This window comes from Rhinoderma darwinii, chromosome 12 (assembly GCF_050947455.1).
Source record: "Rhinoderma darwinii isolate aRhiDar2 chromosome 12, aRhiDar2.hap1, whole genome shotgun sequence".
NCBI classification, from domain to species: Eukaryota; Metazoa; Chordata; class Amphibia; order Anura; family Rhinodermatidae; genus Rhinoderma; species Rhinoderma darwinii.
The window spans coordinates 56,090,320-56,106,559 of NC_134698.1; the positions used below are offsets into that span (position 1 = coordinate 56,090,320).

The following is a 16,240-nucleotide window of genomic DNA, read 5'->3' on the forward strand; positions in this document are numbered from 1 at the left end:
GGTAAAAGGATACACTTTTGCCCTGCGTCGCCTGAATGGGGGCCTATGGCTAGGTTTAGCATATGTGACTCTAGCTTTCTCGGCACATACACCGAATGTGTTCACAAAACATGATACCTCATTTTGGCAGTATACACTTTATTGTTTGTATACAGTGGCGGTCATTAAACTTTGCATAACAAAGTAGAAATACACAAATGTATACACAAAATATATATATTATATATAATACAAGTACATAATACAACAATATAAAATATTAGCACTTGGATATTTCATACTAGAATGATTCATGAGTCAGCATAGAAAATACATAAGATTGGTTTTATACAGGTCAAAATTCAGTAGTGACCTATGTTAGGGCAGTGCATTATATCTTTCACAGATTGTAAGTTATTCATGGGGCTATCCTGGTGTTAAGGATTTAAAATTTTACTAAGTCCCAAGAGATCATCCCTTTGTCTCCTCCTTTTTATAAATCACTGACTTGTCTCTGGCTGTAGCAGGAGCCCTCCGCCACTGCATTTTCTCCAATAAGAGAGCAGGTATTCTAAACCCCATTTTCTCAGGAAATCCTCACCCAGTCAGTCATCTCCCTACTAAAAATGGAAGGGGTCACAAAGAAGTGAACACATTTGTTGACATCTTGCAGAGAACACTAGTTTTAGGAACATGCATAACATCCTTACTTTTTAGGTTTGCTGTTCCTTTAAATGGGACTTGTATTGTCTGTTCAATTCACTTCTTGCTCTTCTCCACAGGTTATAAAACATGAACCACAACTGCTAGATGCATATTGGCACAGACATTTAATTTATCTTCTGCAAGGCAGGATAAGCAAAGCTTTGGATGACCTAAACTTTATTATTAAATATAATAAAACTCATGCAGGTAAGAAATGGGAGACTTGCTTCAATAACCCTAACCCCACAGATCAGCATTTAATACTGTGAGGTTCAGATAAGCCTCGATAGCACATGGCTGTGCCAAAGCTATTGAACATTGGCTATTTCTAAGCTCTTTCGCTCTTGGGTTTGTGCTCTAGTGTGATACGGAATAGTGGATTTGCTTAGAATATTTAGATGCTATGAAAATGTCAGGGCAATTGAGTTTAAAGGAGATCTCTGGATTTTTTCTTAATAATGTTCATTAGAATGAGCATTATAATGGAGATCTGAGTACAGGTCTGTGGGATGATGGGTCCTAGGACAGTGTTGTTTACATTGGGCCTGTCCATGGACAAGGTATACACTTATAAAACACTCTAGGGCTCATGTATTAAGTGTCATAAAACATGTAAGAAAATATGGCAACTGGTCCACCATATTTACTAATATGTTTCCTGTTTGGAAATTCGGCAGGCCTCCAAAAACCCTGCTAACCTACTAATGTCAAAATGGGGTTTCTTCATTTTTCCATGTTTTATTTGCATTGTTTTGATGAAACTGTTGTTTTCATAGATAATAGATTACTGGACAGACCCCTAGTGAATAAACATGAAGACTCGGTTCGGCGTGCATGTTTATAAGGAGGTCACGAAAGAAAACCATGCTAGTGATTTTAGTCATCTGTAGGGACAGCTTTATACCATCTCTTGCTGTCAGTCGCTGTTACGTTTCTCTCTGGAGAAGTGGATCCTGTAAGCCAGAATTGGTTTGGGTCTGAATGGGTGCCTATGGCTATGTTTAGTATATGTGACGTAGCTTTCTCGGCACATACACCGAATGTGTTCACAAAACATGATACCTCAATATATAGAGAATTCACCACAGCTCTGTAAGAACCCAGCAGCAAAGCCCCCAGATCCGTACAGGTATTTGTATGCCTATGAGTAAACCACCACCAATCATATACTAACTGGCTAGCCATGAAATAAAGATTGAGAAGGACCAACCCTCCCTTGCCAACTGGTAGCTGCAGAGTACTAAGTGCAGTCTGAGGAGTACCACCGCCAAATAAAGGATCGAATATCCCTATCCACAGAGGAGTACAATGAGAGGTGCAACCACACTGGGGAGTTATGAAAGAGAAAAATTAATCTAGGGAGAGATTTCATCTTAAAAAGATTAATACGGCCCGTTGCTGTAATAGGAAGGTGTTTCCATCTATCAAAATCAATTCTGAGTCTCTGTACTATGGGTGTAATATAGTCTGGTATGAAAGTGTTAACATCATTACTAATCACTATGCCCAAATACGCAATTTTGTCTGCCCATTGCGAATGCGAGGGAACTCCCGTTCACCTGGCCGCAGAATCTACAGCCAAAACCAGTGACTTGGACCAGTTGACACGTAGGCCAGAGAAGGAGGCAAATGTGTCAAATATAGCCAAAACTGCTCGCAGGGAAGGCCAGGGTCATTAAGAAACAGAAGCGTGTCATCTGCATACATAGAGACCCGGTCCTCCCTTCTATTACAAAGCCCTTTATAGCAAGTGAGTGGTGTATGGCAATTGCTAAGGGTTCTATGGCCGGCGAAAAAAGAGAAGCGAAAAGGTGGAAATCCTATCTGGTTTCCCAGAAGTTTTATCCATTGGATAAATTTCAGGCCAAAGCCAAATCTACGGAGAACAGACCAAAGGTACATCCATTCCACAGAATCAAAAGCCTTTTCTAAGTCTAGTGAGGCAATGACTCGAGAGCCACAATTACTGTGAGTTGATAAGTCTGTAAATAACCTACGTAAATTAATGTCCGTGGCCCTTCCAGGCATAAAGCCTGACTGATCAGGGTGGATGATGTGAGAAATAACCTTCTGCAGGCGCATTGCTAGGACCTTGGCCAGTATTTTGATGTCACATTTGAGAAGCGAAGTGGGTCGATATGAACCGCACTCCGTAGGGTCTTTGCAGGGTTTAAGTATAAGGACAATGAGTGCCTCTCGCATGGAATGGCTTCCTCAACAAACAGGGAAACAAGGATTGAAGTCGAGAAGCAAGCAGCTCCACATGAGCCTTATACCACTCAATAGGTAGGTCACCCAAGCCTGGAGTTCTTTCTATAAGGAATAGATTTAATAGCCGTGATGATTTCCTCAACCTCGAGATCAGCTTCAAGGAAGCCAACATCCTCTCCGTCTAGAACAGTAAAGGGTATACCATCTAGATAACCCTCTAGGTCGGACAGGGTATATGACCCCTTGGAAGAATATAAATCTTTGTAAAATTGCGCGAACACTTGATTGACAGTGAGAGAGAATTCGTAAGGAGCTCCCTAGCTCTAGAGGTCACCTCCATAATGGGGTTTGGATTTGCGTCATCCCTGGCCAGATAAGCCAACAATAGCCTATTTTTATTCCCATGTTCAAAAACTGTTTGATGAGAGTACAGTGTTTTTTTTTTTTTCTAGTATATTCAGTTAGTATGAATACGTACTCACAGGTCAGAATCACAGGTTAGGTGCCACCAACACAATGTCTAAGCACCTCCAAAGTATATGTACAACGTAGCATAACTCCAATACGTTTTAAACAGAAAATTGAGGACAAGGAGTCACAACGTCACAGATGATAGAAAAATAAATTTTTTTTATTAGATACATAATATTACACAACACAGATAAAAAAAATGGTACAAGGATCTAAAGTAACATATGTGGACCATTCATAAAAAGTAATATTGCCACGGGTATACTGTATTTGAACACACAATTGAACATGTATGTAATAGGCAATGAAGAAGCTTGTATCAATAATAAGAGGGACGCTAGGAGGAAACATCATCCCACAAAGTAAGCTCTTGTCAAAAAAGTGTATAGCCTGGTGTACTGGCGCCAGTACACCAGGCTATACACTGTGGCCCGTTTTTGACTCTCTCCATCTCCATGGGTAAGCTTGTTTTTTACCACAATACCTGCCACTCCAGGCAGATCTCTTTTGACTGAACACTACAACACATGCCAGGATATTTTCTCCTCCTTTCACTTATACTGAAGGCAAGAGCTTACTTTGTGGGATGATGTTTCCTCCTAGCGTCTCTCTTATTATTTTTCACTGATGTCACTAGGACCTTATATGTGTCTTATCACATTCTCCATAAGGAATTCACACTTTCATGTCATAAGCGAGACGCTACGATGATGCATCATTGATACAAGCTTCTTCATTGCCTATTACATACATGTTCAGTTGTCGGTTCAAATACAGTATACCCGTGGCAATATTCCTTTTTCGGAATGGTCCACATATGTTATTTTAGATCCTTGTACCATTTTTTATCTGTGTTATGTAATATTGTGTATTTAATAAAAATTTTGTATTTTTCTATTATTTGTGACATTGTGACTCATTGTCCTAAATTTTCTGTATATTCAATTAGTAGCAGATTATATTCCCGCCGTTTTACCGATAAAGAAGAGAAGGCTGAAGAATCCTTGTCACGTTGGGTACGTGGACCCACTGGGCAGTACCGCCTTGACGGTATGGCAGCTGGCCAACGGGGCGCAGGTCACAGTCTATAGTTCGTATAGTGTACCTGTGGCAGCTCGGACAGTAGAAAGACAGGCTCGGCTGGGACTAGGCAGCAGTCAGGTGTGGTGTAGCAGGACAGGCGTGGTATACAGCACAGCACGACTTCAGCTCAGCACGGCACTTGTTCAGGGGTCGTCAACCAAATAACAGTCCGGATGCAACAAGCCGGAGGATAAGACGGAATCGTAGTCAGAAATCAGGCCTGGAGTCAATACCAGGGGTGGAACTGCAGAAACCAGGTGTCAAATGAAGGGACAGCAGCATAATCTAGAAGCAAGATCAAGATCAGGGTCAGAATCAGGAGTCAAAATACAATAGATGTACCTTTAAACTTCAGGATTGGAGGGAAGGCTGGAGTCCTTTTTAAATGAGCTCTTATCTAAGAGTTTCAGTTGCCCCGGCCAACTCGACACTGCCTGCTGTGAGGAGGGCCGCGTCGGTTGAAGCCGTTGCCACTCAGAGTGAGTGGTGCACCGCTGGAACCAGACGAGGGAAGTAACGGTCATGTTTTTTTTTGTGACACAAAACATTGTGTCAAATGCCAACCAAGGGCTTAACAAACGTCAGATTGGTGCCACTATTGTATCAGTATTACATCCGGAATACAGACATTTAAACACTGGTACATTACGCCCTTCTGAATAAGGCCTTAGTCTGATTGGACTGAAAGTGTAAGCCCAGGCTTGCCATAAGTGTAAAGATTTTCCTGTTTTACAATAAGGCAAGGGGCATAGAAAATTATTGTATTCTGAGAAATATTGTGCCTTTACGGTGCCCCATTGGCACTTTTCTCGAATGGTTGTAAAGTAATTGTATAGTATTCACTACTAGCAACCAAGAAACATTTTAAATAAGAAATCTTCTCACCAAAGGAGTTTACTTTACTTTAGTTTGGAGATGGTCATTATTGGTCATGATGGTCCCTATGTAGTGCGGTATCTGATCAACCTTCCATGAAAATGGTCTGCCATAGTATTAGAAGGGAACAATTCTTTGGATCTGTGCAAAGATATCTGGCCCAACTAGTAGTGAGTGCAGTTATAGCAAGGGTTTAATGTGTAGAAATATACAGCACTATGTATGATTGGAGAAGTATATGGATGAAATTATATAAATAATTCAGTTATCTAATGGGTTTTATATAACACAGATGCCTACTTGTCCAAAGCTGAGATCTACAAGCAGAAGAAAGACTACACCATGTCCATTGTGAATTACACACAAGCTCTTAAATGTAGACCTACTGATGATGACACATATTTCCGGCGAGCACAGATGTATGAGGCTCAGGATGAACTCATAATAGCCATGGATGACTATGCGCAGGTATTAATAGCTGTATGTTCACTAGAAGGCAAGATCTAGCTATCTGTCTTACATTGAATAGAAATGCTACTCACCTGGGAAGCTTGCTAGCTGGTGATTGGGAGAATTGGTTTCAGAATGGTTTTCATCTCCACCTTTAAGGAAACACCGCTTTTAGACTTTGCAGAGTCCAGCGATGTTTATGGGACTCCCTTTGGTCCCTGAAAGTAAAAACATTAAGAAAACATCCATTTGTTCCATATCTATATAACGTATCCATTTCTTTACAGACTTATAAAGAACCTCTTAGGATTAATATATACAATCTTCCTGCACTATGTATATATTATTTTAATTTCTATTATAGCTACATTGACATCAGATTTTCTCTCTTCTCTTATAGTGCTTTAACCATAACCCCAGCCGCACTGATGCACTTGTGAAGCACGGATTGTACTGTTTTGAGAACAGCAACTGGACTGTCTGTGTTCAGGATTTCACTGCAGTCCTCAAACGGGACTTTGACAATGTAGAAGCCAGGTCTGATCCTATGGTTTTGCTGTTATTTATATCATTATATGGTTACAATTATTGTGCACTGCTAATAGAACAGATTGCTCCAAGTTGTTGCGTATTTACCGTGTTTATTGCCATATAAACCTATGGCACTATGTCCCGTAACATGTTTATTGATCCAAACATTGACTGTCCACTTTTTATATTTGATATATAGAGATAAAAACATAATAATGTTGTTGTTTTTATGATGTTTGATGCGGCTTCCCCATTTTTATGGTTCACCTTTCACATTTTGTATAATTGCCACATAGCTAGTGGTTTTCTCATCTTGAACATTTATTGCATATCCACAGGATATGTTATAAATGTCCGATAGATGTGGGTCCCAGACCTATCTCTCTTGAACTTGGCCCCCTGAACCGCGTCCTGCTCGGCTCCCGCTATTCCCCTGTCCTCTGTCTATGTGGTCGGGAGTTACGGAAACAGCCAAGTTTGCTGAGCTGCTCTGTTTATGTGATTTCTGTAGAAGTAAATTGGAAATACGGAAACTGCGTAGCATGGTGAGTTCGGCTGTTTCCGTAACTTCTGAACACCTTGTCAGACAGTCGCTGGGTAGCAGCGGGTGACAAGCAAGGTAGGAGGGGGTCAGAGGGCCCCGTTCTAGAGATAGGTGGCATATCTTATGGATTCGCCATAAATGTCCAAGATGGCAAAACCCCTTTAATGGTAATAGGCAGTGGCATACATAGAAGAGAGGGAGTCCCATAGCAAAGGTCAAAATGGGCCCCCATTATGGTTTTGCTACCTAAGACAGAAGGACCTAGTGTTTGTTCCCCCTCCATGATTCTTAGATTCTTCTTCCTTCCCTACTTGTTTGCTAACACTTCAGTTCCTGTACAGGTTCTCGCCTCCCAGTAGCAAAGTAGATGGGATGCACAAGGGTCTCCAGAGGCCCCATAGCAGCCACAGGATTTGTCTCTATGTATGTACACCCTTATTAATAATAGTTTTGTATGAGTAACCCGCTCGTAATAATTTACTTGTTGTCAAACAGAATGTATCGTGGGAGAGCTTACACTAAACTTGCCCGCTACAGTGAGGCAGCAGAAGATTTTTCAGCTGTTATTCATTTGGATCCGAGAAACTGGATGGCTTTTTATTATCGAGGATGTCTGTTGCGTAAATGCTATCCAAAACATGCGCTTCAAGACTTCAGCATTTCTGGTAATGGGATTGATATTTTCTTATTGTATTTTAACCAAGAAGAGTTAAAAGAAATGAACATTGCTCTCACACCATAAGGCATACATTTACCCCTCTTCCCCATATAAGGATGATGATGGTATCACGGGTAATCAAGATGAACTTAGATGTGATCAGTAACCGCTTGATCTGAGACGCAGGACCCGCTGACACTGAACCCATCAATCCTGTGGACCTGACAGATTCAAGTTTTAGCGCTACATACAGCTCCTCTGTATATAGTATACAGAGCAGCTGTATAGTAAAAATAATTTTAAATAAAAGGTATTTAGGAAGTTGCACCAAACACACCGATGCACAATTTTATTTAAAAAACAAAACAAAAAAAACGATGTCAAAAGTACATAGCCATTGCATATTGATCCAGAGAGGAGGTTAAAGCGGCCGATATATGAGGACCGGTATCTTTACCTATAACCTTAAACCGTATTGTTTACTGTAGCGTCCAAAACAACGATAATCTTACTATAACAGAGAGTAGAGATATCCCTTGCTTGGGTTTCCTGGGTTTTGAAAATTGGGTTCTATGGGCTTAAAATAGTAAATAAAAAAATCTTTACAATATACGCACCATTCCTTCCCCACATGTCTGCTTTACCCCCAGCCACTCTTTGCTGCTGATTCTATGTGGTGAAGCTTCACCTATAGTGCTGTCACTGCAGTGGGCAGTGACTGACATCATGATCTTATGAAATGTTGTCACTATTCATGACATGTCATGACGTTGGATCAGCAGCAAAGTGTGGCTGGGGGACCAAGCAGACAGTGTATGTATTGTAAAAAACTATACTTTAACATTTCAAGCCCATAGAATCCAATTTTTAAAACCCAGAAACCCCCTTAAATATAACACATTTCATTATGATCATTAGTAGACAACAATCAATCAATGATTCAAATGGTTTTGCAAAAGTAAATTTTTTTTCCAACTGTATCAAAATATCTTTGCACATCAGGTGGTAAACAAATATCAGCTTGTTCCTCTGACTTGGGAAAACTAATGGCAGAGGCATAACTTGAAGCTCCTAGACCCCAATGCAAGATCCGTAACAGGACCCCCACCTACCATGTTCTATTTATACTGATGTCTTCTTATGTGACAGAGGAGCTCTTGGCTCCCTCAGGCTCCAGGGCCTCAGTGCAACTGTTATCTTTGCACCCTTTACACCGCTGAGTTATGGATAGAGACTGCTGTTGACTCCAATCAAATGCATAAAAATATAATTTTTGTTTCTAACTTATAAGAATTAAGTTTCGTTTTTGCATACAAATATTTTGTTGTACAGAATGAATTGATTTGCAATGAAATTATTTTTACTATCCGATAGTGCTTCTTCATGATGGATTTGAAAACCTCAATGCCTTCCTTTATCGTGGAATTCTTTACACAGACTTGGACCTATGGTTTGAGGCTGCATTTGATTTTGAACACGTCCTTGCCTTAGATAAGTACGTTGTCAAGTATAACTGTAGAACTGAACCAAACAATCACTATACACTTTGATGTTCACATCCTATATGGCTAGAACCTGGACATTGATGTGGATTGCAGTTTGGATCCATACCCCTTTGACAAAGCTGGACTCTCAAAGCATCTGAAGTGTCATAGGGATCTAGAAGTAGTGGAGCTGCTTGTAATGTCTTGTAATCTCAAACACTGATACCGGTATGTACACTTGAGGTATTTCTACGCAACACTTATCGAAGTGAACGATGGGAAGAATTAATACTTTCCTTGGTTGGTAAAGGGCCCATGAACTTTAAAGGCCCAGATCACTCTATGTACACTCCTGCTATAGGACCACATTCAAATATTACAGGTATCTGGAGCCAAAGTAACATGCCAAATCAAAGATATGACCGAAATCAAATAATTAAACTTTACATGTAGTATCAATTTAGTTACTAAACAATTTGAAAGAATAAAGAGAACTAAATAAGAAAATATCCGTCAAAGTGACAGTGATTTAGTTCTGACACTGGTCCCAAGTTTTAGTCATGCCACAACAGTATTTGCAGCTAAGATCCTCTGCCGATGTACAATACATTACATCTTGTTCTCCCAGTAAAGATGTAGGTGGATGATAATTGTATTACTTATTGTATTGTTATTATTTCTTTTCAGCTGCCTTACGCTTCTTCTTAGTCATTTTGTAATTATTCTTATTTGTAGTGAGGATAAAGGTATCATTGTTAACTAGTCCTCCTATGTTTTCATGATCAAAGCTGTTTTATTCTAGTGTACATGTCAATGAAAAATGAACACTGATATTCAAGAGGTTCTGGCACAGCGAGTGTGTGCGTGTGGAGGCACAGCCACTTTATTATTGCAGCGTGCCCCTCTCACTCTCTCTGTACAGACTGGTTTGTGCATGGAGATTTACACCTTTTGACCTAGATATATAAAAATAAGTCATCTGCACAGGCTTGTTTTCAGGTGTACTGGAGTAAAGTACTGACAGCTTAAATTACGTCCCTCCACTATTTTCGGGCTCATTCAGACGAGCGTGTTACTTGTCCGTGTGACGGCCATTAAAACAACAGCCGTCACACGGCCACGTGTATTTCAATGGGGCCGCTCAAACTACCGTTGTTTCAACGGAGCGTGTGAAGGGTCCGTGAAAAAATAAGACATGTTCTTTTTTTACTGCATGTCACGCATCCCTCCATAGACTCTAGTCTATGGGGGATCCGTGACAACGCGTCCCACACGGGTGCACGTCCGAGGTTGCCGATGCTCATCTGAATGTAGCCTAAAGGGTATATCCACGTCTGAACACCATTTCACAACTAATATATAGATATAATCTTTTAAAAAAAAAGTTTTTTGTAAATACTTTGCATTATTTATCTTGCACTGTTACCAAGACACAGCCTGTATTACAGTGTGGAGCTGCATTTACAATTCTGCTGGTTGTCAACAGGAATGATCAACAAGCTTTTTGTCAGCGGGGCAGTTAGTTGTTTTCCTATATCAGATGACTGTATAGTGCCCGGTGTAAATAGTACAGATCCCAGAATATAAATCATCAGATCACGCTATGAACTAGCAGGGAATGCTCAGAGATTTGAGCTCTGGTGTCTATAGAATTGTGAATGCAGCTCTGGGCTATACTACAGGCGGTAACTCAGGAATAATGGGGCAGATACACTATTGGTGTTGCGCTAGATATACTGCCTAAGTTGCACCTTATTTTCGGCTCAAATAATTTTAGACAAATTGATCAATGAAATGTGCCTAATAGAACAGATGTTTGTGACTCATCCGGTAAGGGGGTGTAACATACCAGGGAAGGGGTGTGGCTTAAAAAATTTGCCCCCAAAAAATGACCTAAAATAAGTCAACCAAGAGGTAGTATAAAGTTACACAGTAGTATCTAAAGGTGTGCCAAAGTTATCATCATGAGCCACTGTGATCAATTTGGCTCATCTACGCTAGTTTTAAGCTGTCTGAATTTAAAACCGTATTCATAATTCTGCCCCAATGTGAGATAAGTAATACCGTGTATTTACACAGTTGCTTAACTTTATGTGTAGATTAAGTCTGTGCACAACCTGCAAAATAGTATTAAGGGCCCTGGTCACACGCAGGGGCCGGTGGGCTGTTGGAGGGGGCCGGGCCCCTTTTTCTAATGCCTTAGATGCCGCGGTGGCTATTATCGACGGCATCTAAGGGGTTAAATAAGTGGAATCAAAGTGACCTTTGATTCTGTCCATTGCAGTGAGGTATCGGTTGTATTACACAGCTGACACCTGCTGAGTATAGAGCGCGCTTAGCCAGTGAGCACTCTCCATACTTCACTTTAACGCTTGTCACGTACATGTACGGGACAATACGTTGAGGGGTTAAAGACCTTCGTTCAAAATACAAAAGGAAATGTAAACTGCTCAACAGGCCAATCAATGCAGTATATCAGACTGATCCACATAACCCAGATGTTCTCATTTACAGTGTTTTATATTTCCACAGAACCGTGGCTGTGGCACATGTGAATCTGGGTCTGATTTGCCTGCTTCACCGAGACCAGTATACTCAAGCAGTGCGCCATTTCTCTGCAGCTATAAAAGTCAACCCCCTCTGTATTCGAGCATATCTCTGCAGGGCACAGGCCTACAGACAGGTATATTGTCCTTTACCAAATGTAGAAATGGCAAAAAACACAACAGTTCTAATGTAAGATACTGGTTACAACCAACCGCAGCTGCTGTAACAGAGCAGGTAATACATTAGGTGGGAATTCTCTTTAATATCTGTGACGTGAACCTTGTTACCAGTTGCTGATGGTGGTCTCTTTGCCGTTTCTTTTCCTTATCATGTGCAATAGAATTATTTGGACACTGCATTGAATCAGTTTTTTCTTTTCCACGTCTCGTAGATGAAAGATTTGCACAGTGCCTTGAAGGATATAACACGCGCCATTCATCTGCGTCCGGACTCTCCTGAACCCTATATAATCCGGTGAGTCACTTTTAAATAAGTTAAGTTGACTTTTTTTTTCTTTATAGCGTTTTTCCCTTTAACATCATCTTGTCTTCTACTGTCAAGTTATTAAAAATTCTATTCAGCTGTTTCCTAACCCCTTAATGACCGCCCAACGTATTTTAACAGCGGCTGTTAAGGGGCTTTCTTCTGAACCCCTATGAAAACATGGCTCTCCAGATTGGCAGCTACACACAGAATCAAGCAGCCAGAGATTGGAAGGACGTGCACATACACAGAACTCAGTGAGTGCTATGTATACAATCGAGGAAGCCTCAGTTATTCACGTCATTGCTAAAATAGTTGCCATGTGACAGAGCTGCCCTCGCTGTTACAAAAAAAACAAAAAGGTTCGGCAATAACTTTAATAGCCCTAAGAAAAATAGAAAAACTTTATAGCTGTTTAGCAAACTTGTCTGGTTATAAGTCTTGAAAAGTTATAAGTCAGTTAAGGGGTTAAACGGGTTGTCCCATTAGGACAATGGCTGTACGTGTGATTTAATAAGGCACATGAACGTCATAGGGGATGTCAGTCAAAGGCTGGGTTCACACGAGGTCATTACGTCCGTAATTGACGGACGTATTTCGGCCGCAAGTACCGGACAGAACACAGTGCAGGGAGCCGGGCTCCTAGCATCATACTTATGTACGATGCTAGGAGTCCCTGCCTCGCTGCAGGACAACTGTCCCGTACTGTAATCATGTTTTCAGTACGAGACAGTTGTCCGGCAGCGAGGCAGGGACTCCTAGCGTCGTACATAACTATGATGCTAGGAGCCCGGCTCCCTGCACTGTGTTCGGTCCGGTACTTGCGGCCGAAATACGTCCGTCAATTACGGACGTAATGACCTCGTGTGAACATACCCAAAGTGGAGAGCCGCTGCAAAGATTGGCTGTCAGGGTATGTTCACACGGCAGCGTCCGTAACGGCCGAAATTACGGGGCTGTTTCCAGGAGAAAACAGCCCCGTCATTTTAGCCGTAACGGCATGTGCAGGCGCTTGAACGCCGCGTCCATTATGGACGTAACTGGAGCTGGTTTTCCATGGAGTCCATGGAAAACGGCTCCACTTACGTCTGAAGAAGTGACATGACACTTCTTTGGCGCGGGCGTCTATTTACGCGCCGTCTTTTGACAGCGACGCGTAAATATACGCCTCGTGTGAACAGACAAACGTCAGCCCATTGCTTTCAATGGGCAGATGTTTGTCAACGCTATCGAGGCGCATTTTCGGACGTAATTTGAGGCGTAAAACGCCCAAATTACGTCCGTAAATAAGCCGTGTGAACATACCCTCACTCTGAAGAACATGGTTGACCATTGTGTTAATTTAGCGCCGTATAATACGGTATTTCTCATACCAGAGCGGATATGTGTAGATGCCAGCTTCTTTTCCTAAAGATAACAGCTCATTGATAGAAAATTATTTAACCACTATTAAAGTTGCCACCTAGGCAGGGTAGACAGTGGGATATAAGGGTTAAATATGATAATAAACGTGGTATGATATAAGACAGTACTCTGCTATGGAGGATCCATGCCTCTATTTTCAGAACGTGACACCATACTGTACCGCTGATATTTTAATCAGACTGTGTTGTTATACTACTGGGATTTAGTGTCCTAAACATGTCTCTTTCATAACTGTCCGTTTTAGCATTTTGTCCAAAAATAAGTTATAATACAGCGTGTGCTTTATTAAAAATATCCGGAGAATAATTGCCGAGATGAGTCCAGGTGTACCGGCCTCCGCTACATCTGACCTGAGCAGAATGCCGCTGGACTCCTCTCTGGACTCTTCTACATCGCATGCTATTGTGAGGGTTTAGCTTCAGGAGAGGTTGGTACAGCGGTTTCTTAGTAGCCAGAGACAGGGACACCGTGCATTAAAGTTCATAACAGGGCTTTGCCTGTGTTTTATTCTTGTCAAAGAAACAGCCTCTTGTACAACAAGGCAAAATACAAAATAAATCCTTCTCGTCTGAGCACTAACTAAACAAGATATTATCTAACTATACCAAGTGCCTTCCTACCAGGCACTGGACACAAAGTAACACAGGTCTTTACTCACATAGAATACAGGCTACTCCAGACTTAGTAGTGTCCGGTCTGAGTCAGGGGTGAGACTCCCACACACTGTGTCTGCACCTTTTTATACACAGGCTACAGGTGCAGCTAATTGGGCAGCAGCCTTGTCCTACAAACAGAGATGGACTAGGGATTGGGGAACCCGCCCTGCTCTTCCCCAATCCAACTCCAGGCCCTTTTTCCGGCTTTTCCTTAAGCCGAGATTGGAAAGCTAGAGCTTTCTATTGCAAAAAATACTCATTCCCTGGAGCCTAGGATACATATGTCCGGATTCTAGGGGAAATGTACCTTCCCTCAATGACTTTACCTGTCACTGTCTCACATACCCTCTTCCTCTGTTCGAGCCTGTCGGATCGGACACATTTAGCTACAAGGCAGTGTGTCCTAGACAAAGCGTCAGCGTTGCCCTGCAGTTTTCCTGCTCTGTGTTCCACAGTATATTTGAAGTTCTGCAAAGTAAGAAACCACCGTGTAACTCTTGAATTTCTCTCTTTAGCTTGACACATCCACGTAAGAGGAGAGTGGTCTGTAACCAACCTAAACCGACGACCCAATAAATAATATCTCAGGGACTCAAGTGCCCACTTAATTGCCAAGCACTCCCGTTCAACTATGCTATAGTTTTTCTCAGCCGGGGTAAGTTTTCTGCTCAAATAGGTCACAGGATGTTCCTCACCACCCACCTCTTGTGACAGAACTGCTCCGAGCCCCACATCAGAAGCATCAGTTTGGACAACAAACTATATTATATTATAGGCAATTCTTCCTAGGCAAAATGCTAAAACGGACGGTTTTGAGAGGGGCATGTTTAGGGCGCTATTCCCCAGCAGTCTAACGGCATGCTGGTGGTTTCCTAAAACGAAGTGGCAGGTTCCCTTTTAACATGTGAATATAGTGTAATATTTTTTTTTGTAGTTCTCTGAAATAACCACTAGGTGGTGACAGAAAGCTATTTTTTACCATATTTGGAATATTTAATAAATCTAAACCAACTCTTTGACTCTGTTTGCTATCTATCTATCTATCTATCTATCTATCTATCTATCTATCTATCTATCTATCTATCTATCTATCTATCTATCTATCTATCTATCTATCTATCGATCTATTCTAAACTGATTATACATAGTATAAAGTGAAATAAAACATTGTTCAGTTGAAGAAAATGCATTTACAAACAAACGTTACATTTTGTGAGGAAATAAGTAAAATTGAAGATTATAAATGTGTGTGCTGTATATAGACATAACCATTTTGATATACTAACAACTGGCACAAGCCTATTATATGCAATTCAGCTGGCACTTAAATGTCAGGCTGGAGTTCAGTCATAATCTGAATATGTTTACAGATTATTCGAGATTTTGTCTAGGGGATTAGCCATTCCTACACTGAATTCTGGGCAGAATAATGTTCCTAAATACATTATAGATTTCTAAATCCTGTGTCTGATCACTGTCACGTTATCTTAAGACTCAAAATTCTGCGTACTCCCAAACCGATGTGGAGCTGTCACTAGGACAGGCCATTCAAAACTAGGTTGCTAATTCGGATTGGTGGGGGGAACACAGTATGTCTTATAATTGTGCTGTGGCCGTAACCCCCTGTGTGAAACATTGTCATGTTCCATTTTTAAAATAGGCACCTTTTGTATTATCTAGTGTTTCACCAATGAGTTGTTAACCCCTAGTGCACCAGGACACATATACCTCCCGCACCTGGAGGTATATATTGATTTCTTAGTGATCCCATGAAGCTATGCCCATGTGGTCACCCGTGGGAGGAAAGATTTCATTGACCGTCACACTTCTGCACAGCCAGGATTGGAGAAACCTTTGATCTTCGTTGTTTAAAGTCTCGCTTATGGACATCATGTAAAGGTCTCTCCTGCTGGGGACACCCTCTTTGAGCCACAGCGGAGAGGGGCTAAGTTTCAGCAGCTCCCACTCTGGTGGACCTGACCTGTCAATGTATTACATGGACAGTCATCCATATGAATGCGCGGCTTGTAATGCTGAACTTCCCCTGCAACAGCCCGCACCTTCTTTAGCTGATCGACGTGCTGGCTTCATTACAAAAAGAGGTTATCATGAGAAGACAACCCTTAATACAAAAAAC

General features: G+C 41.4%; 1 protein-coding gene across 2 annotated transcripts in view; it reads left to right on the forward strand.

Annotated features, from left to right (window-relative positions):
* TTC6 (tetratricopeptide repeat domain 6) overlaps window positions 1–16,240 on the forward strand; it is a 106,775-nt gene that overhangs the window by 47,055 nt on the left and 43,480 nt on the right. For both annotated transcript variants that reach the window (XM_075845006.1, XM_075845007.1), the window contains 7 exons: window positions 762–891; window positions 5,618–5,793; window positions 6,176–6,312; window positions 7,346–7,515; window positions 8,883–9,003; window positions 11,525–11,675; window positions 11,931–12,013. In XM_075845006.1, the coding sequence (XP_075701121.1) occupies window positions 762–891; window positions 5,618–5,793; window positions 6,176–6,312; window positions 7,346–7,515; window positions 8,883–9,003; window positions 11,525–11,675; window positions 11,931–12,013 (968 nt within the window). The remainder of the gene's footprint in view (window positions 1–761; window positions 892–5,617; window positions 5,794–6,175; window positions 6,313–7,345; window positions 7,516–8,882; window positions 9,004–11,524; window positions 11,676–11,930; window positions 12,014–16,240) is intronic.